Genomic DNA, 26193 nt, shown 5'->3' with positions numbered 1-26193 from the left:
AGAGATTTTATTTTTTATATTCTTTAAATAGATATAATGTCATCAATTAAACACTTTCACATAAACTGTCATATCACCGCTGTTTATCTTGACTTTAAGGGGTAAATGAATTAATGACCCTACTAGAAAGGGTGTCACGAGGATTATTAGATGGTATTTTGAGTGTAATTAACTTCATCAATGCTAAACAAAGTTGCCAATTATAACATCATGCCTAATCTTGTAGGTGAAGCCATGAGTTGGGTTAGGTCAATCTAACCACATATGTCTCTTGAAATCTCAACCTTACCCTTTTATAAATTCCATATATCGGTGATGAAGATGGTAACTGACTATATCTATTGAGGTCTCTATAATATTCATAGATTTAAGAATTAGAATTTAATGTTATCTCTAACATGGTTGTTAGATAAATTGAAGAATGAGAATTTAATATTATTTCTAATATGATCGTTAGATTTACATGATTCTACTCGTACCATTAGATATTCAATTTTGAATTAAATCAATTCGATTCTATAAGAGAAATGAAAATTGAAAACACTTGAAACCGAACCGATGTATCCTTATTAAACTTAAATTTATAAATAAAATAAAAAAAATCTAAGTACCCATTCATCTTGTAATCATATGTATATGTATACACTTTATTTATGTTCAAGAAACTTAATTATTGATGGAAAAATAAACCATAAATCTGGTGAAGGTGAGCAAATTAAATTGATTGATGCTAAGGAGAAAAAAGATAAAAAAAACAAATTAAGAACGAGAACAATTAAAGAACAAAATCTTTAATTATTCTTATTTAATAACTAATGATGTAGCCCGTATAAATAAAAAGAATCAAATATTTCAAATAAAGACTCACTACATGGTGTTTGGTGGTCTTAATTTAGTTTTTATTCCTTTTAGTAAATTTAAATGAAGATGAGTGTCGGTATAGTGATAATATTATTCTCAAATTCATTTCGAATTTTTCACTGGATTAAGTTATTTTCAAAATTCTATATATAATATTATATATGTGTGTATATATAAAACACTTAATAATTAATATTATATATAATATAGCTATTAATATATATATACGCATATATAATATTTGATTTTACCCCACCCCTAAATATAAAGCCTCCTTCCTATATCTGAATATATCAATCAGAGCACTGAATTCTATAGACAGAAACAGCACTTAAATGCTAACGTAACCTTATAAGTTGACACGTGGCCTCTCTGTGTTACAACAAGAACATCATTCAAAGAGAACGTGTTCATAAGGTTTGGATTTCGACCATCAACATAAATTTTATTAAATTATGAATATTTTCTTAATTAACTTATTTAATGTGCGTAATTTATAAATTATTTTACTTATGTAAAATTTAATTCAATCATATTTGTATGTCTATATTTCAATAATTATCTTATTGTCTAATTAAAAATTTGTTTAAGGCTTTCAATAAGGTTAATGTTTAAGAGTTGTGGCTTCGACCAACTACAATAAACTTTTAAAGAAAAATTAGAAAGGCACACTAACTAATGGATTTGGTCTAGTCTGATTTTGAATCTTTTTTTTTTTAATATAAAATTATAAAAATATGTATTTATATATTATCTAAATAAATTTTTTCAAAAAATATAAACAAAAATTAACTAATTTATGCATTAATGTATTATATTATTATTTATTATTAATAAATAATATTATTTATTTTCAATTGATTTTCAATTTTAAACCAATTAATTTACATTAAAATATTGACCGATCGTTTCATATTTTTCTATTCGAACCAAATTTTAATTCCAACAATAACAAAAAAATTCTCAAATGACCAAAAAAAAAAAGAAAAGAGGAAAGAGATTTGAGGAAAGAAAAGATGATTAATTAATTAATGTTACATTATACATAATTATATATATAATAGGACTTAATTAATATTTTACAGAGCCTAAATATAGAAGTTTAATTTACTAAGCCATGATCAACTGTTGCTTACAAGCTCCAACCCTGAATTCTTCCTTCATCCTCCTTATAAACTCATCAAACTTCTTGTTCCACTCTTCTGTGCTCATCGCTTCATTTTCCCCTTCCAATTCATCTGGGAAGCCATTGTTGCCTGCAGTCCCCCCTTCTTCTCCTTCTATCAGAAGCCCATTGGAAGCTTCTTCTTCTTCTTCTTCTTCTTCTTCTTCTTTAACCAGAAGCCCATTTGGAGCTTCTTCTTCTTCTTCTTCTTCTTCTTCTTCTATTAAAGCATTCTCTGAAGGCTCCATAGCTTCCACTGAGACTTGCTTGTCTAGAAACGAGTCCTCCATCTCCAGCAATGGAGCTTCTCTATCTGCGATCATCTTGAAGGGGTGTCTGTTGCAGCCAGAGGTCTTAGCAAGCAAGACCAGGATCCCATTACAGATGAGGAAGATACAGTTTTTGTCCACAGCTTGGCTCAGCATTTGGGCCTTGAAGGAATAATACCATTCTGAACAAGAGAAGATGAAGGAGAACACAGACACTGAGAGTAGCAACTGTGTGATCTTCCTCAGAAATTGAGACCTCATCAGCTGAGTCAGACTCGGTGAGTTCTGTAACTGAGCTTGATCCTCCATAGTAAGCTTAATTTTTGAAAGAAATAAGAAACAAACAGTTGCTTATGGGGGAAGAAGAAGGCTAGAAGGCTAGAATTTGGTGGGCGAAGAATCTCATGGGTGGTGCCCTATATATACAGAGGGGAGACTGAGGTGCGGAGCGGAGCGGAAGTGGATGGTTTGACAAGAATGCCCTTGGTTAGTGTGGAGTGTGGTGGCAGGAAACTGCTTTTTGAGGTTACTTGGGGAACAAAATTGTCCTCTGGGAGTTTGTGTGATGGGCAGATGTTGCCACGTTATTTACACTGAGTTGTTGATATTTTGTACAATAAATTATTTATCATATATTGTCTCGTTAATATTAATATATTATTGATTCAATTTCATACTAAATAACTCACACAAATTACTTTAAACATCACACAAAGTCTAAACTGCCCCCCCCCCCCCCCCCAACAAAGGGCCCAAATAACGCAATATTTCTATGGTTAAAGGGTTAGGTGAGACAATTAGCTCATCTAATTTAAAATGTTGTCAGAATATGTCTCTTTATTTTTAAATTTTTTTATCTCTACAAATAAAGTTTAATATAATTTACAACTTTTAAAGGGTTTCGTCCTTAGAGTCCTTGTGTTCTTGATTTTGTATTATTAATTTTTCTTTAGTTATAGCGAAAAAAAATAGCATTTCCAAATACCTGAAACAGTAGTGAGCTTCATGTGTACCAATTTGAGAGTGACTTCGGCTTTAGGCTGAATGATTGAGAATTGGTTGGGGCCCACCTGGAACCATGAATCTAGAAAGACACACGATTTGGTAGAAGATGAACCTTAATTTGAGTACTTAGATCATCTATTATTCTCTAACAAAACTCTCATTTTCAGGCAAGGTCCGAACAAATCACAAACAAAAAAAACTTTAATATTCGAAAACTCCACCAAGAGTTTTACGAAAAAGATAAACATTATCCACAAAAATTTTAATTTTAATAGATTCTAAAATGTTAGGATAAACGTTATCTATAAAAATCATAGTTTTAATTCTAATATATTCACAATATTAGAATAAATATTATCTAAAAAAATAATAATTTTAAAGAAATTAAAAAAATTTCATGCTCTTTTATAAATAGATGAGTCTTCGTTTCTAAAGAGTTACATCTCTGACACTGATTTTAATATGATATTCAAATTTTCAATGTCTGACTTAAGTATTGAAATGTTTGCGCGAGAATTTTCCTATATTTTCTAATCGTTTTTTTTTTTTTTTAACAAACTCCAAGTAACTCAAGGACAACATTTCCAGTCAATAAATTGATTGTTATATTTGAGCGACAATAAATTCTTTATAATATTATAAGTTTGCACTTAGTTAGAGCTATGGAAGGTAAGAATCATTAAAAACAAAAAATATATATATATTTCATAAGAATATATTTTTTTGCTAGTAGACCGTCGTCACCGCCACCATTGCTGGTATCATCATCGACCAATGCTTGGCTTGCTGCCATCTAGGTTGCACGAAAACGGAAACAGAAAACGTTTCCAATAGGAAACGGAAAGGCAAAAATAGTATTTTTCTTAAAAAAATAGGAAATGGAAACGTGGGGTAAACTATAAATTTAAAAAGTATAGGGAGTTTTTTATAAATATAATTTTTAATGTAAAAAATAAAAAATACTCAAACATAAACAATAAACATAAATTCTATAATGTATTCAAATAAACATAAATTTAAAGTTCACAATACATTCAAACAACCATCAACAATATTTAAAAAGTTCTATTATCCTTACATGACTTAGCAATTAAAAACAAATAATTATATATACTATCAACAATATATGAACTAATAATATGAACTAACATATATATTTTCGTATATATATAACTGTTAACTTATATATACTATTAACTTATATATATATTGATACGCATACTGTTAAGTGTTAAACATATATATATATATATATATATTCACATGGGAAAGCCAGGAAAGAACGATCGATGGCTAGAAAAACTCGAAGGACGATGGAGCACCGAAGTAGGTGATGGAGCACCAAAGCAAATGATGGAAGGCTAAGAATGACTGGCAGCGAGGGCGATCGAAGGACTGGAAGCAAATAGCGGCGCGATGAGGGCGCTCAAAGAAGAAGAAGAAAAGAGGGGAAAATGGAGGAGAAAATTTTTGTAGGGATCTAGCTAGCTGGACAATCATTGAAACGCGTTTCTGGGCTGGAAAAACGTTTCAGGTGAGTTCTTTAAATTTTGAAATGGCCCGAAAATTTTCAAAAAATTACACAAACGGCCCCAAAAATGTTTCGGACCATTTTTCCCATTTTCAAAACGGGAAATGGTTTAGAAACACCGAAACGACGTCGCCAAGCCGTTTCCATGCTTCACAAGCTACCATCTCCACCATTAATCCTATTCCTTTTTAGTGTCATATTGCCTTCACCACCAACCAATTATCGTGAGTTGACTCTCGCTTCTTTTCTCTAGTCATCTCCTTTGTCATCATCTCTTTGTCATCTCCACCATTTATATTTGTCTTCTACAGCCATCATGATTGTCGGCTTTCTTCAATCGCTAGCAATCGATCGTCAGCCTCTCTATCCGCCATTGCCACCCCCAAAGTCGGCTCAATACATTTTGGGGCTTTAGGCAAAAAAATAAAAAATTATTGAAGCCTTTTAAGAGTATTAATTTTCTTATAAAAAAATAAATAATACATATTTTTATGAAAAAAATTTATCATTTTATTAAATTAAAAAAATTAAAGTTCAATCAACTACAAAATAAGATAATCTCTTGAGTGTAGGAGATATTCTTCTATTATTTATGTTTGAATTATTTAAAAAAATAGTTGATTAAATGAGTTTGAGCCAATCATGTTGCTAAAAAGTAGCTTGAATCATTAGAGCCAATATTAGTTCCATGATAATGCATGTTTTTGACGAAAAATAAAAATATACAATATTAATTATATTATATATATTGTTTTATTTTTTTATCATCGATAAGCAAACTTGTTCAACTCTAATATCATAAATAATCCTAATTATGCTATATATTTTTGCCTTTAAAAACTAAATAATAATTACCTCCCAAATTTGCTACATCAAATGGCAATGAGTACGTAAAATAATAAAAGTATAAAGTAAAAATACTTAAAATTGGATAGCATCTAATGATTTTAATCTAAACAATAAACACCCAAAACTCATCCATCAAAATTCATTGATCTGCATCTAATGATTCTAGTTACAAGTTCACAACAAATCAAAGCCAAAAAAAATACCCACACAAGAACACTTGGAAAGCTTAAAAAACAACAAAGCCATAAATAAAAGTTAAAGTAAAAAAAAAAAATCAAAACACATACCGAACAAACAACACAAATGCTGATTGTTGTTACTAAAGTGGTGAAACCTGAAGGCTCAAGCGAGCGAGAAGAATAGAAGTGACCGTCGACAACCGGCCCAACAGTGACAATAAGCGTGCGCGCGCGCGCGCGCGAGAGAGAGAGAGAGAGAGGAGTCGAGAGGGAGAAGAATATAACTTATAGAATAGAGATGTGTTGTTGTTGAGTGTTGAAGCGAGAGAGAAAATGGGAAGCGAGAGTTTGAGAGAGAGAAAGGGAGAAATGAAAAGTGGGTTTAATTGGTGGGCTTAAGAATTGAAAAATGTGAACATACTGTGAAATTGGGCAAAGCAACAGTACAAAATTGGGCAAAGAGCATGGTGAAGGGAATATAAAATTAGTGTTTTGTATTTAATTTTTTAATAAAATATTTATTATTAGAACAATAAAAAATATATAAAAAATAATAAAATTTTAAAACTTGGGTCTTTCAAAATTGGAGGCCTTAGGTAGCTGCCTATCTGGCCTTACAGTTGGGCCAGCTTTGGCCACCACAATCGACTCACCTTTCGATCGATCACCAGCTCACTCTTTTATCCTCTCTAGTGTTGTCAACTCCTCAATTGTCTTTCAAGCTTTAATCTTGGTCCAAATCTACCCAGATTCATCAAGTCACCCATATCTGATCCATCAAGACCATGTCTCCCCAAAACATACCAATACCCCATCACATTTCATCTTGGATTATTTAGATAAAATTTACAAGAAAATTCAAAACTTATTGTATAAAAATCATTTTCCCATGATTCTTACGCTAAAAGTTCCAAAACACATTCTAGTTGTAATAAAAATATAATACAATGCATGACTCAATGTCAATCACCCCATTCAATAGCATCCCATCATGGTTTAATACCAAATACCTTAAACTACAAATGGTACTCTCCTAACGAGCTCTGATAGTCGAAATACCCTTGTAAGTATCTAAAAATGATGGATATGCTACCATGAGCTTTGCAAGCTTAGCAAGTCTGAGTACAAAAACCATTAAATGCAACCTCAAACCATATTATTCACATTTTTGCTTGAGAACATCAAGTTATTTTCAGTATCCCTCATGGAGATCGCGGAAGATTAGAGACCGTCATTAGGACTATTGTGACCAATGATTTAACGTACTTCAAAATCAAAAGGATCAGATTGTCATATTTTTATTTAAAAAAGGTTAAAATGTTTTGTCCACGTGCATGTAAAAGGTTATGTATGTATGTATGTGTTAGGGTTTCTAGAGTGTTACAAAAATAATGAGAATTTATTAAAAGAAAGAGGGTTAAATAGAAAAAATATTCCAATATGCAATGAAATTATAAAAACATTGGCAGTTAAGAGTTAGGGTTTCAATCAATGACCTAAACTTACCTCTAGCCTGGGGTAAGAAACATAGCACTCAACATAATCAAATAAAATAAACATGGAGGTTTCAAAGTTTACCTCATGGCATGAAAATGCCAAGCTAATTTCTTGTTGATGTTTGAAGTCTTACTAGAAAGTCAGTGTCTACCAACTAGGATGGTCAAAATAAAAAGCTAAGGGTTAGTTCCTCAATAGATGTTGTGTCAATTTATCCAACAATCAAAAGGTTTTTCTAGAATCCATGCGAGGTCGTTAATTTGCAATGATAACCAAGAAAGGCAATGAGACTTAAAAGACAAAGTGTTTGCAAAAAATGGGTAAAAGGAAAAGGAACCCCTAGGGTTCCCCTTATTTATATATACTTGACGCTTATGGGTCAAGCCCTTCAACAAACCTACATGCCCAATTAGGCATGTGGTTAATTGGATCTGGACTAACCTAAATTAGCCCAGATTCAAATTAAATTATATTAATTTAATCACTATTTTTGTTTGGTTATATTTAAATAATACAAAAAAAACACCCCATATTTTGTGGGTTTTACACACTATGTCTAATCCTTGAAAGTGGCAAGAAAAAAATTTCTAGCTTAGAATCAATGATTGGGAGTTGCTTAGATGAAAACTAGTGATTCTAAAAAGATGGGTGCGCCCTATAAAATTATAGAGAAAGAGTTACAAAAAAAAAATTCATCAGTGTGAATTTTACTAAAAAGCAATTGCATAATTAAGGATGGAAATAGGTCTCCTATTTACTTATTTAATCAATGTTCAAAATATATATTATTTCAATGTTCTTCAAATATGAAATTTTTAAACTTATTTCAATTTTAAAAGGGTAATTAGGACTTATTTTAGTAAATGCTCAAATAAATTTTATCTCCATGATTTAAACTATGAATTTTTCATAATTATTTTAATTTATTCCAGTGCATAATCAAAGAAAAGAGAGAGTAAATGTCACATGTAACTTTAACTTGACCTTTTATTTTTTGGAAAAACTCTACATGATACCCCTAACATTTAGGATATTTATAAAAAATACTTTTAACATTTGAGAAAATTGAGAATATTTCTGAGTTTTAACATTATGTTACAGTTCCTCCGCCATTAATTAATCATCGCTCAACTTTATAAAATGACTAAAATACCATATTTGGGTTAGAAATGAATAGTTTCACTTTCTCTCTCTAATTTCTTCTTCTTCTTCTTCTTCTTCTTCTTCTCTCTCTCTATTTCTCTCTCTCTCAAACCCAAATCTAGGTTAGAAATAAAGTTTCACTCACTCTTGCCCTCAATCTCTCTCTAACTTATTATTATTATTATTATTATTATTATTATTATTCTCCTCTCTCTCTCTCTCTCTCTCTCTCTTGCATCTATGGGTATAATTTTAAAGGATGAGGTAGTGGATGTGGAGATTGAGAGATAGAATTTTTGCAATTAGAGTTGTTCTAGAGGAACTAAATTTGAATATGTTAGTTCATATGCACCAAAATATATATTTCAAGGATTGTAAAGTTATATTTTAAGCATGTCTTGTGCAATACCTCTCTTGCTCGCTCATGTGAGGTCAATATTTTTTTCAAGTGACAAACGTATGACTCTTTAATAATAACTTACATTGTAAGTCTTTATATTTATTTTATTTGTTTAAAATAAATAAAATTTTGTTTAAATAACTTGATTGAGAACATCAAGTTATTTTCAATCTCCCTCATGGAGATCACGGATGATTGGAGACCATCATTAGGATTATTGTGACCATTGCTTTAACGTACTTTAAAATCAAAAGGATCAGATTGTCATATTTTTATTTAAAAAAGGTTAAAATGTTTTGTCCATATGCATGTAAAAGGTTATGTATGTATGTGTTACGGTTTTTAGAGTGTTACAAAAATAATGAGAGTTTATTAAAAGAAAGAGGGTTAAATAGAAAAAATATTCCAATATACAATGAAATTATAAAAACATTGGCAGTTAAGAGTTAGGGTTTCAATCAATGACCTAAACTTACCTCTAGCCTGGGGTAAGAAACATAGCACTCAACATAATCAAACAAAATAAACATGGAGGTTTCAAAGTTTACCTCATGGCATGAAAATGCCAAGCTAATTTCTTGTTGATGTTCGAAGTCTTACCAGAAAGTCAGTGTCTGCCAACGAGGATGGTCAAAATAAAAAGCTAAGTGTTAGTTCCTCAATAGATCTAGTGTTGATTTATCCAACAATCAAAAGATTTTTCTAGAAATCCATGCGAGGTCTTTAATTTGCAATGATAACCAAGAAAGGAAATGAGAGTTAAAAGACAGTGTCTGCAAAAAATGGGTACAAGGCAAAGAAACCTAGGGTTTCCCCTCATTTATATATACTCGATTAGGCTTGTGGTTAATTGGATCTTGACTAACCTAAATTAGCCCAGATTCAAATTAAATTATATTAATTTAATCACTATTTTTTTTTGGTTATATTTAAATTTACAAAAAAAACACCCCATATTTTGTGGGTTTTACACATTATGTCTAATCCTTGAAAGTGGCAAGCAAATATTTTCTAGCTTAGAATCAATGATTGGGAGTTGCTTAGATGAAAACTAGAGATTCTAAAAAGATGGGTGCTCTATAAAATTAAGGAGAAAGAGTTACAAAAAAAACTTTCATCAATGTGAATTTTACTAAAAAGGAATTGCATAATTAAGGATGGAAATAGGTCTCCTATTTACTTATTTAATAAATGTTCAAAATATATATTATTTCAATGTTCTTCAAATATGAAATTTTAAACTTATTTCAATTTTAAAAAGGTAATTAGGGTTTATTTTAGTAAATGCTCAAATAAATTTTATCTCCATTATTTAAACTATGAATTTTTCATAATTATTTTAATTTATTCTAGTGCATAATCAAAGAAAAGAGAGAGTAAGTGTCAAATGTAACTTTAACTTGACTTTTTATTTTTTGGAAAAACTCTACATGATACCCCTAACATTTAGGATAATTATAAAAAATACTTTTAACAATTGAAAAAATACAGAGTATTTCTGAGTTTTAATATTATGTTACAATTCCCCCGCCATTAATTAATCGTCGTTCAACTTTATAAAATAAATAAAAAGCCAAATTTGGGTTAGAAATGAATAGTTTCACTATATCTTTCTAATTTCTTCTTCATCTTCTTCTTCTCTCTCTCTATTTCTCTCTCTCTCAAACCCAAATCTAGGCTAGAAATAAAGTTTCACTCACTCTTTCCCTCAATCTCTCTCTAACTTATTATTATTATTATTATTATTATTATTATTATTATTATTATTTTTCTCTCTCTCATCTACGGGTATAATTTTAAAGGATGAGGTGGTGGATGTGGAGATTGGGAGATAGAATTTTTACAATTAGAGTTGTTCTAGAGGAACTAAATTTGAATGTGTTAGTTCATATGCACCAAAATGTATATTTCAAGGATTGTAAAGTTATATTTTAAGCATGTGTCTTGTGCAATACCTTGCTTGCTCGCTCATGTGAGGTCAACATTTTTTTCAAGTGACAAACATATGACTCTTTAAACAAACCATCGATCTAGATAGAAAAACACCTACATTCATAGTCATTTGATCAAAAAACCCACAAGAACCTAGAGGCACCCATGGTGAACGACTTGCTCTTGATGCTGGGGAGTCATGGCCGTGACATTGACCACTAAACATAGTTTTGTACTCCTTGATATCCATATCAAGAAAGTATAGGGGAAATGATGATAAATAAAAAAAACGAAGGCCAAGAATGCATTTGTGGACATAGAAGAGAACCTCATAGAAGCATCTCTAGAGAGAAGTTTCATGAGGATTTCATAGAAGAGAAAAGAATGGATTGCTTGCCATTGATTAGGACTTTTGAAGGAGATGTTGAGACCTTTTCTATTATAACTGGATTACGTGAATGATGTGCAGTAAAGCCCTTATCTCTTTGCATTTAAAGGGTGAGCTCACAAAACACATTAATTAGAAAGAGGTGCCTTGGTTATATGTTTATCTGCAAACAATATTATCTAGTGGATGAGACAAAGGAAGACATTAATAGTATGTTACTTATGTGTTATTTTCATGCTTTCGCTATGCTACTCTTTTAATGGATAACAAAGCTACAAGCTATACAAAAGGCTATCGACTACTCCAACTAGTTGCTTCAAAGTTGTCGATAAGGAGAAGCAGGACCCTTCTTCACTCATGGACTAACATATCTCATTTTCTTTCCCATGGAGGCAACTTGAGAAGGCTTTTCCTTGACGTGGTTAAGTTTGCAAAATGTTTCATGTTTTGTTGCAAAATTTAGGCTAAAGGCATATCTAGCCCCTCCACCTTTGCCCATTTAACCAGTTTGCCCCCTGAACTTGAGGGGAACCTATTAATCCCCTCAACTTTCAATTTAAGGTCTATTAGACACCTCAATATTTAAAATCACCGTGTACTACATGCTCTTTAATTTAATATTAATTTTATATTAATATAATATATATTTCTAAATTATAAATTATTATTTTATTATATATTGATATAATATATTTATATTGATGTCTAGCTAATAAAATTTTATCATTATATGTTGATACAATATATATATTAATGTTCAACGGAAAATATTTTATCATTAGATATTGATAAATTATATACAATTATTTTATTAAAATTTTATATTAATACAATATGTATGTTGATAAATTTTATATTAATACAATATATAGTGTATTAATATAAAATTTTAATAAATAATTATATAGAATTTATCAACATTTAATGATAAAATTTTATCTATAAGATATAAACATATATATAGTATTAATATAAAATTTAATAAATAATTATACATAATTTATCAATATTAATAATAAAATAATTATATATAATTTATCAATATCTAATGATAAAATTTTATCAGTTGAACATCAATATATATATATATTATATCAACATGTAATGATAAAATAATTATATAATTTATCAATATTTAATAATAAAATTTTATTAGTTAGACATCAATATAAATATATTATATCAATATATAATAAAATAATAATTTATAAATATATATTATATTAAAATAAAATTAATATTAAATAAAAGAGCGTGCAACACACGGTGATTTTAAATTTTGAGATGTCTAATAGACCTTAAATTGAAAGTTGAGGGGGCTAATAGGTTTCCCTCAAGTTCAGGGGGCAAACTGGTTAAATGGCCAAATTTTTATTTTATATGTTTCATCTTTCATGAATTAAATTTTCAATCTTAATAATGATATAGCTAAAATGTCGGCAAAGGATATTTTGCATTTGTAAACTTGGATGTCTTTTTCCCCGATGAAATAGAATCAATTTATATAAAAAAAACTAAGAAAAGAAGACATTAAAGAGATTGATATAGCGAGAGAATATGACTATATATTTTTTTATTGACAACGTATAAAATTCTTAAGTGTCCTTGTTTTATATAGTTTTTTGAGAATAATTTAATTATTTTAAAAATATATTTTTGTTCTTTACACTTGGGCAATTTGAAGCAACTTTATTCTAATTAAATAATTTTTAAAACTAGGTCACTTGACCAAACTTGGCTTAATTTCCATTTGGTTGTAGTTTTAAAACTTGTATTTATGTTTGAAAGCGGTGAACTAGTTACTAAATTAAATTTTAATAAATTATCTCAAAATACCTCAAGTTTAGAAAATAACATAAACATATTTTTGTTAATTATAGAAATCATTATACTTTCAAAATATAAATTTTGTACAAAAATAATAATATTTTCAAAGTTTACAAAAATTTTATTAAAAACACCAAAAAAAAAAAAAAAAAAAAAACAAGAATAAAATCAACAACCAAACAATCCTTAACATTCTAAAACATAATCAAAGACAAAAACAAATCCTTCATAAAACTTTAGACTCGTTTAGTTTGGAAAATATTTTTTAATTTTTAATTCTAATTGTATAACTAAAGATATCTCAAAGATATAATATTTGTCATCAAAAATTTATAAAATATTAAGAAAAATACGTTTCTAATTCAAAGTATAAAATTAAAAAATTAAAAATTATGAATATTTTCTTAATTTTATTAAATTATGAATATTTTCTTAATTAACTTATTTAATGTGCGTAATTTATAAATTATTTTACTTATGTAAAATTTAATTTAATCATATTTGTATGTCTATATTTTTACTTATTGTCTAATTAAAAATTTGTGGATTTTAACGAAAAATTAGAAAGGCACACTAACTAATGGATTCGGTCTAGTCTAATTTTGAATCTTTTTTTTTAATATAAAATTATAAAAATATGTATATATATGTATTTATATATTATCTAAATAAAAATTTCAAAAAATATAAACAAAAATTAACTAATTTATGCATTAATGTATTATATTATTATTTATTATTAATAAATAATATTATTTATTTTCAATTGATTTTCAATTTTAAACCAATTAATTTACATTAAAATATTGACCGATCGTTTCATATTTTTCTATTCGAACCAAATTTTAATTCCAACAATAACAAAAAAATTCTCAAATGACCAAAAAAATAAAAAAAGAAAAGAGGAAAGAGATTTCAGGAAAGAATAGATGATTAATTAATTAATGTTACATTATACATAATTATATATATAATAGGACTTAATTAATATTTTACAGAGCCTAAATATAGAAGTTTAATTTACTAAGCCATGATCAACTGTTGCTTACAAGCTCCAATCCTGAATTCTTCCTTCATCCTCCTTATAAACTCATCAAACTTCTTGTTCCACTCTTCTGTGCTCATCTCTTCATTTTCTCCTTCCAATTCATCTGGGAAGCCATTGTTGCCTGCAGTCCCTTCTTCTTCTCCTCCTATCAGAAGCCCATTGGGAGCTTCTTCTTCTTCTTCTTCTTCTTCTTCTTCTTTCTTCTTCTTCTTCTTCTTCTTTTTTAACCAGAAGCCCAGTTGGAGCTTCTTCTTCTTCTTTTTTAACCAGAAGCCTATTTGGAGTTTCTTCTTCTTCTTCTTCTATTAAAGCATTCTCTGAAGGCTCCATAGCTTCCAGTGAGACTTGCTTGTCTAGAAACGAGTCCTCCATCTCCAGCAATGGAGCTTCTCTATCTGCGATCATCTTGAAGGGGTGGCTGTTGCAGCCAGAGGTCTTAGCAAGCAAGACCAGGATCCCATTACAGATGAGGAAGATGCAGTTTTTGTCCACAGCTTGGCTCAGCATTTGGGCCTTGAAGGAATAATACCATTAATTCTGAACAAGAGAAGATGAAGGAGAACACGGACACTGAGAGTAGCAACTGTGTGATCTTCCTCAGAAATTGAGACCTCATCAGCTGAGTCAGACTCAGTGAGTTCAGGAACTGAGCTTGATCCTCCATGGTAAGCTTAATTTTTGAAAGAAATAAGAAACAAACAGTTGCTTATGGGGGAAGAAGAAGGCTAGAAGGCTAGAATTTGGTGGGCGAAGAATCTCATGGGTGATGCCCTATATATACATACAGGGGAAACTGAGGTGCGGTGCCGAAGTGGATGGTTTGACAAGAATGCCCTTGGTTAGTGTGGACTGTGGTGGCAGGATACTGCTTTTTGAGGTTACTTGGGGGACAAAATTGTCCTTTGGGAGTTTGTGTGATGGGCAGATGTTGCCACGTTATTTACACTGAGCTTTTGATATTTTGTACAATAAATTATTTATCATATATTGTCACGTTTATATTAATATATTGATCATTCAATTTCATATTAAATAATTCGCACAAATTACTTTAAACATCACACAAAGCAATATAAACGTGACACACAACAAAGGCCCAAATAACGCAATATTTCTATGGTTAAAGGGTTAAGTGAGACAATTAGCTCATCTAATTTAAAATGTTGTCAGAATATGTCTTTTTTTTTTTAAATTTTTTGATCTCTACAAATAAAGTTTAATATAATTTACAACTTTTAAAGGGTTTCGTCCTTAGAGTCCTTGTGTTCTTGATTTTGTATTATTAATTTTTCTTTAGTTATAGAGAAAAAACACCACCAAGAGTTTTACGAAAAAGATAAACATTATCTACAAAAATTTTAATTTTAATAGATTCTAAAATGTTAGGATAAACATTATCTATAAAAATCATAGTTTTAATTCTAATATATTCACAATATTAGAATAAATATTATCTAGAAAAATAATAATTTTAGAGAAATTAAAAAATTTCCATGCTCTTTTATAAATAGATGAGCCCTCGTTTCTAAAGAGTTACATCTCTGACACTGATTTTAATATGACATTCAAATTTTCAATGTCTGACTTAAATATTGAAATGTTTGCGCAAGAATTTTCCTATACTTTCTAATCGTTTTTTTTTTTTTTTAACAAACTCCAAGTAACTCAAGGACAACATTTCTGGTCAATAAATTGATTGTTATATTTGAGCGACAATAAATTCTTTATAATATTATAAGTTTGCACTTAGTTAGAGCTATGGAAGGTAAGAATCATTAAAAACAAAAAATATATATATATTTCATAAGAATATATTTTCTTGCTAGTAGACCGTCGTCACCGCCACCGTTGCTGGTATCATCATCGACCAATGCTTGGCTTGCTACCATCTAGGTTGCACAAAAACGGAAACAGGAAACGGAAACGCAAAAATAGTATTTTTCTAAAAAAGTAGGAAATGAAAACGTGGGGTAAACTATAAATTTAAAAAGTATAGGGAGTTTTTTATAAATATAATTTTTAATGTAAAAAATAAAAAATACTCAAACATAAACAATAAACATAAATTTAAAGTTCACAATACATTCAAACAACCATCAACAATATTTAAAAAGTTCTATTATCCTTACATGACTTAGCAATTAAAAACAAATAATTATATATACTATCAACAATATATGAACTAATAATATGAACTAACATATATATTTTCCTATATATATAACTGTTAACTTATATATACTATTAAGTTATATATATTTTTACATATATATATTGATACGCATACAATTAAGTGTTAAACATATATATATATATATTCACATGGGAAAGCCGAGAAAGAACGATCGATGGCTAGAAAAACTCGAAGGACGATGGAGCACCGAAGTAGGTGACGAAGCACCGGAGCAAACGATGGAAGGCTAAGAATGATTGGCGGCGAGGGCAATGGAAGGACTGGAAGCAAATAGCGGCGCGATGAGGGCGCTCAAAGAAGAAGAAGAAAATAGGGGAAAATGGAGGAGAAAATTTTTGTAGGGATCTAGCTAGCTAGACAATCGTTGAAATGCGTTTCTGGGCTGGAAAAACGTTTCAGGTGAGTTCTTTAAATTTTGAAATGGCCCGAAAATTTTCAAAAAATTACACAAACGGCCCCAAAAACGTTTCGGACCATTTTTCCCATTTTCAAAACGGGAAATGGTTTAGAAACACTGAAACGACGTCGCCAAGCCGTTTCCATGCTTCACAAGCTACCATCTCCACCATTAATCCTATTCCTTTTTAGTGTCATATTGCCTTCACCACCAACCAATTATCGTGAGTTGACTCTCGCTTCTTTTCTCTAGTCATCTCCTTTGTCATCATCTCTTTGTCATCTCCACCATTTATATTTGTCTTCTACAGCCATCACGATTATCGACTTTCTTCGATCACTAGCAATCGATCGTCAGCCTCCCTATCCGCCATTGCCACCACCAAAGTTGGCTCAATACATTTTGGGGCTTTAGGCAAAAAAATAAAAAATTATTGAAGCCTTTTAAGAGTATTAATTTTTTTATAAAAAAATAAATAATACATATTTTTATGAAAAAACTTTATTATTTTATTAAATTAAAAAAATTAAAGTTCAATCAACTACAAAATAAGATAATCTCTTGAGTGTAGGAGGATATTCTTCTATTATTTATGTTTGAATTATTTAAAAAAATAGTTGATTAAATGAGTTTGAGCCAATCATGTTGCTAAAAAGTAGCTTGAATCATTAGACCCAATATTAGTTCCATGATAATGCATGTTTTTGACGAAAAATAAAATATACAATATTAATTATATTATATATATTGTTTTTTTTTTTTTATCATCGATAAGCAAACTTGTTCAACTCTAATATCATAAATAATCCGAATTATGCTATATATTTTTGCCTTTAAAAACTAAATAATAATTACCTCCCAAATTTGCTACATCAAATGGCAATGAGTACGTAAAATAATAAAAGTATAAAGTAAAAATACTTAAAATTGGATAGCATCTAATGATTTTAATCTAAACAATAAACACCCAAAACTCATCCATCAAAATTCATTGAGTCGGCTCTGCATCTAATGATTCTAGTTACAAGTTCACAACAAATCAAAGCCAAAAAAAATACCCACACAAGAACACTTGGAAAGCTTAAAAAACAACAAAGCCATAAATAAAAGTTAAAGTAAAAAAAAAAATCAAAACACATACCGAACAAACAACACAAATGCTGATCGTTATTACTAAAGTGGTGAAACCTGAAGGCTCAAGCGAGCGAGAAGAATAGAAGTGACCGTCGACAACCGGCCCAACAGTGACAATAAGCGCGCGCGCGCGAGAGAGAGAGAGAGAGGAGTCGAGAGGCAGAAGAATATAACTTATAGAATAGAGATGTGTTGTTGTTGAGTGTTGAAGCAAGAGAGAAAATGGGAAGCGAGAGTTTGAGAGAGAGAAAGGGAGAAATGAAAAGTGGGTTTAATGAGTGGGCTTAAGAATTGAAAAATGTGAACATACTGTGAAATTGGGCAAAGCAACAGTACAAAATTGGGCAAAGAGCATGGTGAAGGGAATATAAAATTAGTGTTTTGTATTTAATTTTTTAATAAAATATTTATTATTAAAACAATAAAAAATATATAAAAAATAATAAAATTTTAAAACTTGGGCCTTTCAAAATTGGGGGCCTTAGGTAGCTGCCTATCTGGCCTTACAGTTGGGCCAGCTCTGGCCACCACAATCGACTCACCTTTCGATCGATCGCCAGCTCACTCTTTTATCCTCTCTAGTGTTGTCAACTCCTCAATTGTCTTTCAAGCTTTAATCTTGGTCCAAATCTACCCAGATTCATCAAGTCACCCATATCTGATCCATCAAGACCATGTCTCCCCAAAGCATACCAATACCCCATCACATTTCATCTTGGATTATTTAGATAAAATTTACAAGAAAATTCAAAACTTATTGTATAAAAATCATTTTCCCATGATTCTTACGCTAAAAGTTCCAAAACACATTCTAGTTGTAATAAAAATATAATACAATGCATGACTCAATGTCAATCACCCCATTCAATAGCATCCCATCATGGTTTAATACCAAATACCTTAAACTACAAATGGTACTCTCCTAACGAGCTCTGATAGTCGAAATACCCTTGTAAGTATCTAAAAATGATGGATATGCTACCATGAGCTTTGCAAGCTTAGCAAGTCTGAGTACAAAAACCATTAAATGCAACCTCAAACCATATTATTCACATTTTTGCTTGAGAACATCAAGTTATTTTCAGTATCCCTCATGGAGATCGCGGAAGATTGGAGACCGTCATTAGGACTATTGTGACCAATGATTTAACATACTTCAAAATCAAAAGGATCAGATTGTCATATTTTTATTTAAAAAAGGTTAAAATGTTTTGTCCATGTGCATGTAAAAGGTTATGTATGTATGTGTTAGGGTTTCTAGAGTGTTACAAAAATAATGAGAGTTTATTAAAAGAAAGAGGGTTAAATAGAAAAAATATTCCAATATGCAATGAAATTATAAAAACATTGGCAGTTAAGAGTTAGGGTTTCAATCAATGACCTAAACTTACCTCTAGCCTGGGGTAAGAAACATAGCACTCAACATAATCAAATAAAATAAACATGGAGGTTTCAAAGTTTACCTCGTGGCATGAAAATGCCAGGCTAATTTCTTGTTGATGTTTGAAGTCTTACTAGAAAGTCAGTGTCTACCAACTAGGATGGTCAAAATAAAAAGCTAAGGGTTAGTTCCTCAATAGATGTTGTGTCAATTTATCCAACAATCAAAAGGTTTTTCTAGAATCCATGCAAGGTCGTTAATTTGCAATCATAACCAAGAAAGGCAATGAGAGTTAAAAGACAAAGTGTTTGCAAAAAATGGGTAAAAGGAAAAGGAACCCCTAGGGTTCCCCTTATTTATATATACTTGACGCTTATGGGTCAAGCCCTTCAACAAACCTACATGCCCAATTAGGCATGTGGTTAATTGGATCTGGACTAACCTAAATTAGCCCAGATTCAAATTAAATTATATTAATTTAATCACTATTTTTGTTTGGTTATATTTAAATAATACAAAAAAACATCCCATATTTTGTGGGTTTTACACACTATGTCTAATCCTTGAAAGTGGCAAGAAAAAAATTTCTAGCTTAGAATCAATGATTGGGAGTTGCTTAGATGAAAACTAGTGATTCTAAAAAGATGGGTGCGCCCTATAAAATTATGGAGAAAGAGTTACAAAAAAAAAATTCATCAGTGTGAAGTTTACTAAAAAGAAATTGCATAATTAAGGAATGGAAATAGGTCGCCTATTTACTTATTTAATCAATGTTCAAAATATATATTATTTCAATGTTCTTCAAATATGAAATTTCTAAACTTATTTCAATTTTAAAAGGGTAATTAGGACTTATTTTAGTAAATGCTCAAATAAATTTTATCTCCATGATTTAAACTATGAATTTTTCAAAATTATTTTAATTTATTCCAGTGCATAATCAAAGTAAAGAGAGAGTAAATGTCACATGTAACTTTAACTTGACCTTTTATTTTTTGGAAAAACTCTACATGATACCCCTAACATTTAGGATATTTATAAAAAATACTTTTAACATTTGAGAAAATTGAGAGTATTTCTGAGTTTTAATATTATGTTACAGTTCCTCCGCCATTAATTAATCATCGTTCAACTTTATAAAATGACTAAAATACCATATTTGGGTTAGAAATGAATAGTTTCACTTTCTCTCTCTAATTTCTTCTTCTTCTTCTTCTCTATTTCTCTCTCTCTCAAACCCAAATCTAGGTTAGAAATAAAGTTTCACTCACTCTTTCCCTCAATCTCTCTCTAACTTATTATTATTATTATTATTATTATTATTATTCTCCTCTCTCTCTCTCTCTCTCTCTCTCTCTCTCTCTCTTGCATCTAGGGGTATAATTTTAAAGGATAAGGTAGTGGATGTGGAGATTGAGAGATAGAATTTTTGCAATTAGAGTTGTTCTAGAGGAACTAAATTTGAATGTGTTAGTTCATATGCACCAAAATATATATTTCAAGGATTGTAAAGTTATATTTTAAGCATGTCTTGTGCAATACCTCTCTTGCTCGCTCATGTGAGGTCAATATTTTTTTCAAGTGACAAACGTATGACTCTTTAATAATAACTTACATTGTAAGTCTTTATATTTATTTTATTTGTTTAAAATAAATAAAATTTTGTTTAAACAACTTGATTGAGAACATCAAGTTATTTTCAATCTCCCTCGTGGAGATCCGGTATGATTGGAGACCATCATTAGGATTATTGTGACCAATGCTTTAACGTACATTAAAATCAAAAGGATCAGATTGTCATATTTTTATTTGAAAAAGGTTAAAATGTTTTGTCCATATGCATGTAAAAGGTTATGTATGTATGTGTTACGGTTTTTAGAGTGTTACAAAAATAATGAGAGTTTATTAAAAGAAAGAGGGTTAAATAGAAAAAATATTCCAATATACAATGAAATTATAAAAACATTGGCAGTTAAGAGTTAGGGTTTCAATCAATGACCTAAACTTACCTCTAGCCTGGGGTAAGAAACATAGCACTCAACATAATCAAACAAAATAAACATGGAGGTTTCAAAGTTTACCTCATGGCATGAAAATGCCAAGCTAATTTCTTGTTGATGTTCGAAGTCTTACCAGAAAGTCAGTGTCTGCCAACGAGGATGGTCAAAATAAGAAGCTAAGTGTTAGTTCTTCAATAGATCTAGTGTTGATTTATCCAACAATCAAAAGATTTTTCTAAAAATCCATGCGAGGTCTTTAATTTGCAATGATAACCAAGAAAGGCAATGAGAGTTAAAGACAGTGTTTGCAAAAAATGGGTACAAGGCAAAGAAACCCCTAGGGTTTCCCCTCATTTATATATACTCGATTAGGCTTGTGGTTAATTGGATCTTGACTAACCTAAATTAGCCCAGATTCAAATTAAATTATATTAATTTAATCACTATTTTTGTTTGGTTATATTTAAATTTACAAAAAAAACACCCCATATTTTGTGGGTTTTATACATTATGTCTAATCCTTGAAAGTGGCAAGCAAATATTTTCTTGCTTAGAATCAATGATTGGGAGTTGCTTAGATGAAAATTATTGATTCTAAAAAGATGGGTGCTCTATAAAATTAAGGAGAAAGAGTTACAAAAAAAACTTTCATCAATGTGAATTTTACTAAAAAGGAATTGCATAATTAAGGATGGAAATAGGTCTCCTATTTACTTATTTAATAAATGTTCAAAATATATATTATTTCAATGTTCTTCAAATATGAAATTTTGAACTTATTTCAATTTTAAAAGGGTAACTAGGGTTTATTTTAGTAAATGCTCAAATAAATTTTATCTCCATTATTTAAACTATGAATTTTTCATAATTATTTTAATTTATTCTAGTGCATAATCAAAGAAAAGAGAGAGTAAGTGTCACATGTAATTTTAACTTGACTTTTTATTTTTTGGAAAAACTCCACATGATACCCCTAACATTTAGGATAATTATAAAAAATACTTTTAACAATTGAGAAAATATAGAGTATTTCTAAGTTTTAATATTATGTTACAGTTCCGCCCGCCATTAATTAATCGTCGTTCAACTTTATAAAATAACTAAAAGACCAAATTTGGGTTAGAAATGAATAGTTTCACTATATCTTTCTAATTTCTTCTTCATCTTCTTCTTCTCTCTCTCTATTTCTCTCTCTCTCAAACCCAAATCTAGGCTAGAAATAAAGTTTCACTCACTCTTTCCCTCAATCTCTCTCTAACTTATTATTATTATTATTATTATTATTATTATTATTATTATTATTATTATTATTATTATTCTCCTCTCTCTCTCTCTCTCTCTCTCTCTTGCATCTAGGGGTATAATTTTAAAGGATAAGGTAGTGGATGTGGAGATTGAGAGATAGAATTTTTGCAATTAGAGTTGTTCTAGAGGAACTAAATTTGAATGTGTTAGTTCATATGCACCAAAATATATATTTCAAGGATTGTAAAGTTATATTTTAAGCATGTCTTGTGCAATACCTCTCTTGCTCGCTCATGTGAGGTCAATATTTTTTTCAAGTGACAAACGTATGACTCTTTAATAATAACTTACATTGTAAGTCTTTATATTTATTTTATTTGTTTAAAATAAATAAAATTTTGTTTAAACAACTTGATTGAGAACATCAAGTTATTTTCAATCTCCCTCGTGGAGATCCGGTATGATTGGAGACCATCATTAGGATTATTGTGACCAATGCTTTAACGTACATTAAAATCAAAAGGATCAGATTGTCATATTTTTATTTGAAAAAGGTTAAAATGTTTTGTCCATATGCATGTAAAAGGTTATGTATGTATGTGTTACGGTTTTTAGAGTGTTACAAAAATAATGAGAGTTTATTAAAAGAAAGAGGGTTAAATAGAAAAAATATTCCAATATACAATGAAATTATAAAAACATTGGCAGTTAAGAGTTAGGGTTTCAATCAATGACCTAAACTTACCTCTAGCCTGGGGTAAGAAACATAGCACTCAACATAATCAAACAAAATAAACATGGAGGTTTCAAAGTTTACCTCATGGCATGAAAATGCCAAGCTAATTTCTTGTTGATGTTCGAAATCTTACCAGAAAGTCAGTGTCTGCCAACGAGGATGGTCAAAATAAGAAGCTAAGTGTTAGTTCTTCAATAGATCTAGTGTTGATTTATCCAACAATCAAAAGATTTTTCTAAAAATCCATGCGAGGTCTTTAATTTGCAATGATAACCAAGAAAGGCAATGAGAGTTAAAGACAGTGTTTGCAAAAAATGGGTACAAGGCAAAGAAACCCCTAGGGTTTCCCCTCATTTATATATACTCGATTAGGCTTGTGGTTAATTGGATCTTGACTAACCTAAATTAGCCCAGATTCAAATTAAATTATATTAATTTAATCACTATTTTTGTTTGGTTATATTTAAATTTACAAAAAAAACACCCCATATTTTGTGGGTTTTACACATTATGTCTAATCCTTGAAAGTGGCAAGCAAATATTTTCTTGCTTAGAATCAATGATTGGGAGTTGCTTAGATGAAAACTATTGATTCTAAAAAGATGGGTGCTCTATAAAATTAAGGAGAAAGAGTTACAAAAAAAACTTTCATCAATGTGAATTTTACTAAAAAGGAATTGCATAATTAAGGATGGAAATAGGTCTCCTATTTACTTATTTAATAAATGTTCAAAATATATATTATTTCAATGTTCTTCAAATATGAAATTTTAAACTTATTTCAATTTTAAAAGGGTAACTAGGGTTTATTTTAGTAAATGCTCAAATAAATTTTATCTCCATTATTTAAACTATGAATTTTTCATAATTATTTTAATTTATTCTAGTGCATAATCAAAGAAAAGAGAGAGTAAGTGTCACATGTAATTTTAACTTGACTTTTTATTTTTTGGAAAAACTCCACATGATACCCCTAACATTTAGGATAATTATAAAAAATACTTTTAACAATTGAGAAAATATAGAGTATTTCTGAGTTTTAATATTATGTTACAGTTCCCCCCGCCATTAATTAATCGTCGTTCAACTTTATAAAATAACTAAAAGACCAAATTTGGGTTAGAAATGAATAGTTTCACTATATCTTTCTAATTTCTTCTTCATCTTCTTCTTCTCTCTCTCTATTTCTCTCTCTCTCTCAAACCCAAATCTAGGCTAGAAATAAAGTTTCACTCACTCTTTCCCTCAATCTCTCTCTAACTTATTATTATTATTATTATTATTATTATTATTATTATTATTATTATTATTCTCTCTCTCTCTCTCTCTTTCTCTCTCATCTACTGTTATAATTTTAAAGGATGAGGTAGTGGATGTGGAGATTGGGAGATAGAATTTTTACAATTAGAGTTGTTCTAGAGGAACTAAATTTGAATGTGTTAGTTCATATGCACCAAAATGTATATATCAAGGATTGTAAAGTTATATTTTAAGCATGTGTCTTGTGCAATACCTTGCTTGCTCGCTCATGTGAGGTCAATATTTTTTTCAAGTGACAAACATATGACTCTTTAAACAAACCATCGATCTAGATAGAAAAACACCTACATTCATAGTCATTTGATCAAAAAACCCACAAGAACCTAGAGGCACCCATGGTGAACGACTGGCTCTTGATGCTGGGCAGTCATGGCCGTGACATTGACCACTAAACATAGTCTTGTAGTCCTTGATATCCATGTCAAGAAAGTATAGGGGAAATGATGATAAATAAAAAAAATGAAGGCCAAGAATGCATTTGTGGACATAGAAGAGAACCTCATAGAAGCATCTCTAGAAAGAAGTTTCATGAGGATTTCATAGAAGAGAAAAGAATGGATTGCTTGCCATTGATTAGGACTTTTGAAGGAGATGTTGAGACCTTTTCTATTATAACTGGATTACGTGAATGATGTGCAGTAAAGCCCTTATCTCTTTGCATTTAAAGGGTGAGCTCACAAAACACATTAATTAGAAAGAGGTGCCTTGGTTATATGTTTATCTGCAAACAATATTATCTAGTGGATGAGACAAAGGAAGACATTAATAGTATGTTACTTATGTGTTATTTTCATGCTTTCGCTATGCTACTCTTTTAATGGATAACAAAGCTACAAGCTATACAAAAGGCTATCGACTACTCCATCAACTAGTTGCTTCAAAGTTGTCGATAAGGGGAAGCAGGACCCTTCTTCACTCATGGAGCAACATATCTCATTTTCTTTCCCGTGGAGGCAACTTGAGAAGGTTTTTCCTTGACGTGGTTAAGTTTGCAAAATGTTTCATGTTTTGTTGCAAAATTTTTATTTTATATGTTTCATCTTTCATGAATTAAATTTTCAATCTTAATAATGATATAGCTAAAATGTCGGCAAAGGATATTCTGCATTTGTAAACTTGGATCGATGTCTTTTTCCTAGTGATTAGACTAGATGAAATGAAAAGGTTACAATTAAGACGAACGGATGAAATAGAATAAATTTATATAAAAAAAACACTAAGAAAAGAAGACATTAAAGGGATTGACTAAAGATATAGCGAGAGAATATGACTATTTTTTTTATTGACAACGTATAAAATTCTTAAGTGTCCTTGTTTTATATAGTTTTTTGAGAATAATTTAATTATTTTAAAAATATATTTGTGTTCTTTACACTTGGGCAATTTGAAGCAACTTTATTCTTATTAAATAATTTTTAAAAGTAGCTCACTTGACCAAACTTGGCTTAATTTCCATTTGGTTGTAGTTTTAAAACTTGTATTCATGTTTGAAAGGGGTGAACTAGTTACTAAATGAATTTTTAATAAATTATCTCAAAATACCTCAAGTTTAGAAGATAACATAAACACATTTTTGTTAATTATAGAAATCATTATACTTTCAAAATATAATTTTTGTAAAAAAATAATCATATTTTCAAAGTTTAAAAAGATTTTATTAAAAACACCAAAATAAAAAAAAAAAGAAAAACA

At 29.8% G+C, this 26193-nt stretch overlaps 2 protein-coding genes across 3 annotated transcripts in view; both read right to left on the bottom strand.

Annotated features, from left to right (window-relative positions):
* Window positions 1–26193, bottom strand: part of LOC127792334 (uncharacterized) — an 81214-nt gene that overhangs the window by 16584 nt on the left and 38437 nt on the right. The window lies entirely within an intron of this gene.
* LOC127791541 (uncharacterized) overlaps window positions 1861–26193 on the bottom strand; it is a 46683-nt gene continuing 22350 nt past the window's right edge. The window contains exons 1-2 of one of the 2 annotated variants that reach the window (XM_052321473.1): window positions 14706–14838; window positions 1861–2551 (exon numbers count right to left, since the gene is read on the bottom strand). In XM_052321473.1, the coding sequence (XP_052177433.1) occupies window positions 1972–2551; window positions 14706–14758 (633 nt within the window). In that variant the 5' untranslated portion in view covers window positions 14759–14838 and the 3' untranslated portion in view covers window positions 1861–1971. Of the gene's footprint in view, window positions 2552–14705; window positions 14839–26193 lie in introns of those variants that run through there. The other variant, XM_052321474.1, reaches the window with a different exon arrangement.

This window comes from Diospyros lotus, chromosome 15 (genome assembly GCF_014633365.1).
Source record: "Diospyros lotus cultivar Yz01 chromosome 15, ASM1463336v1, whole genome shotgun sequence".
NCBI classification, from domain to species: Eukaryota; Viridiplantae; Streptophyta; class Magnoliopsida; order Ericales; family Ebenaceae; genus Diospyros; species Diospyros lotus.
Note: the sequence above shows the minus strand (reverse complement) of the source record. Positions and strands in the feature narration are given on the sequence as shown.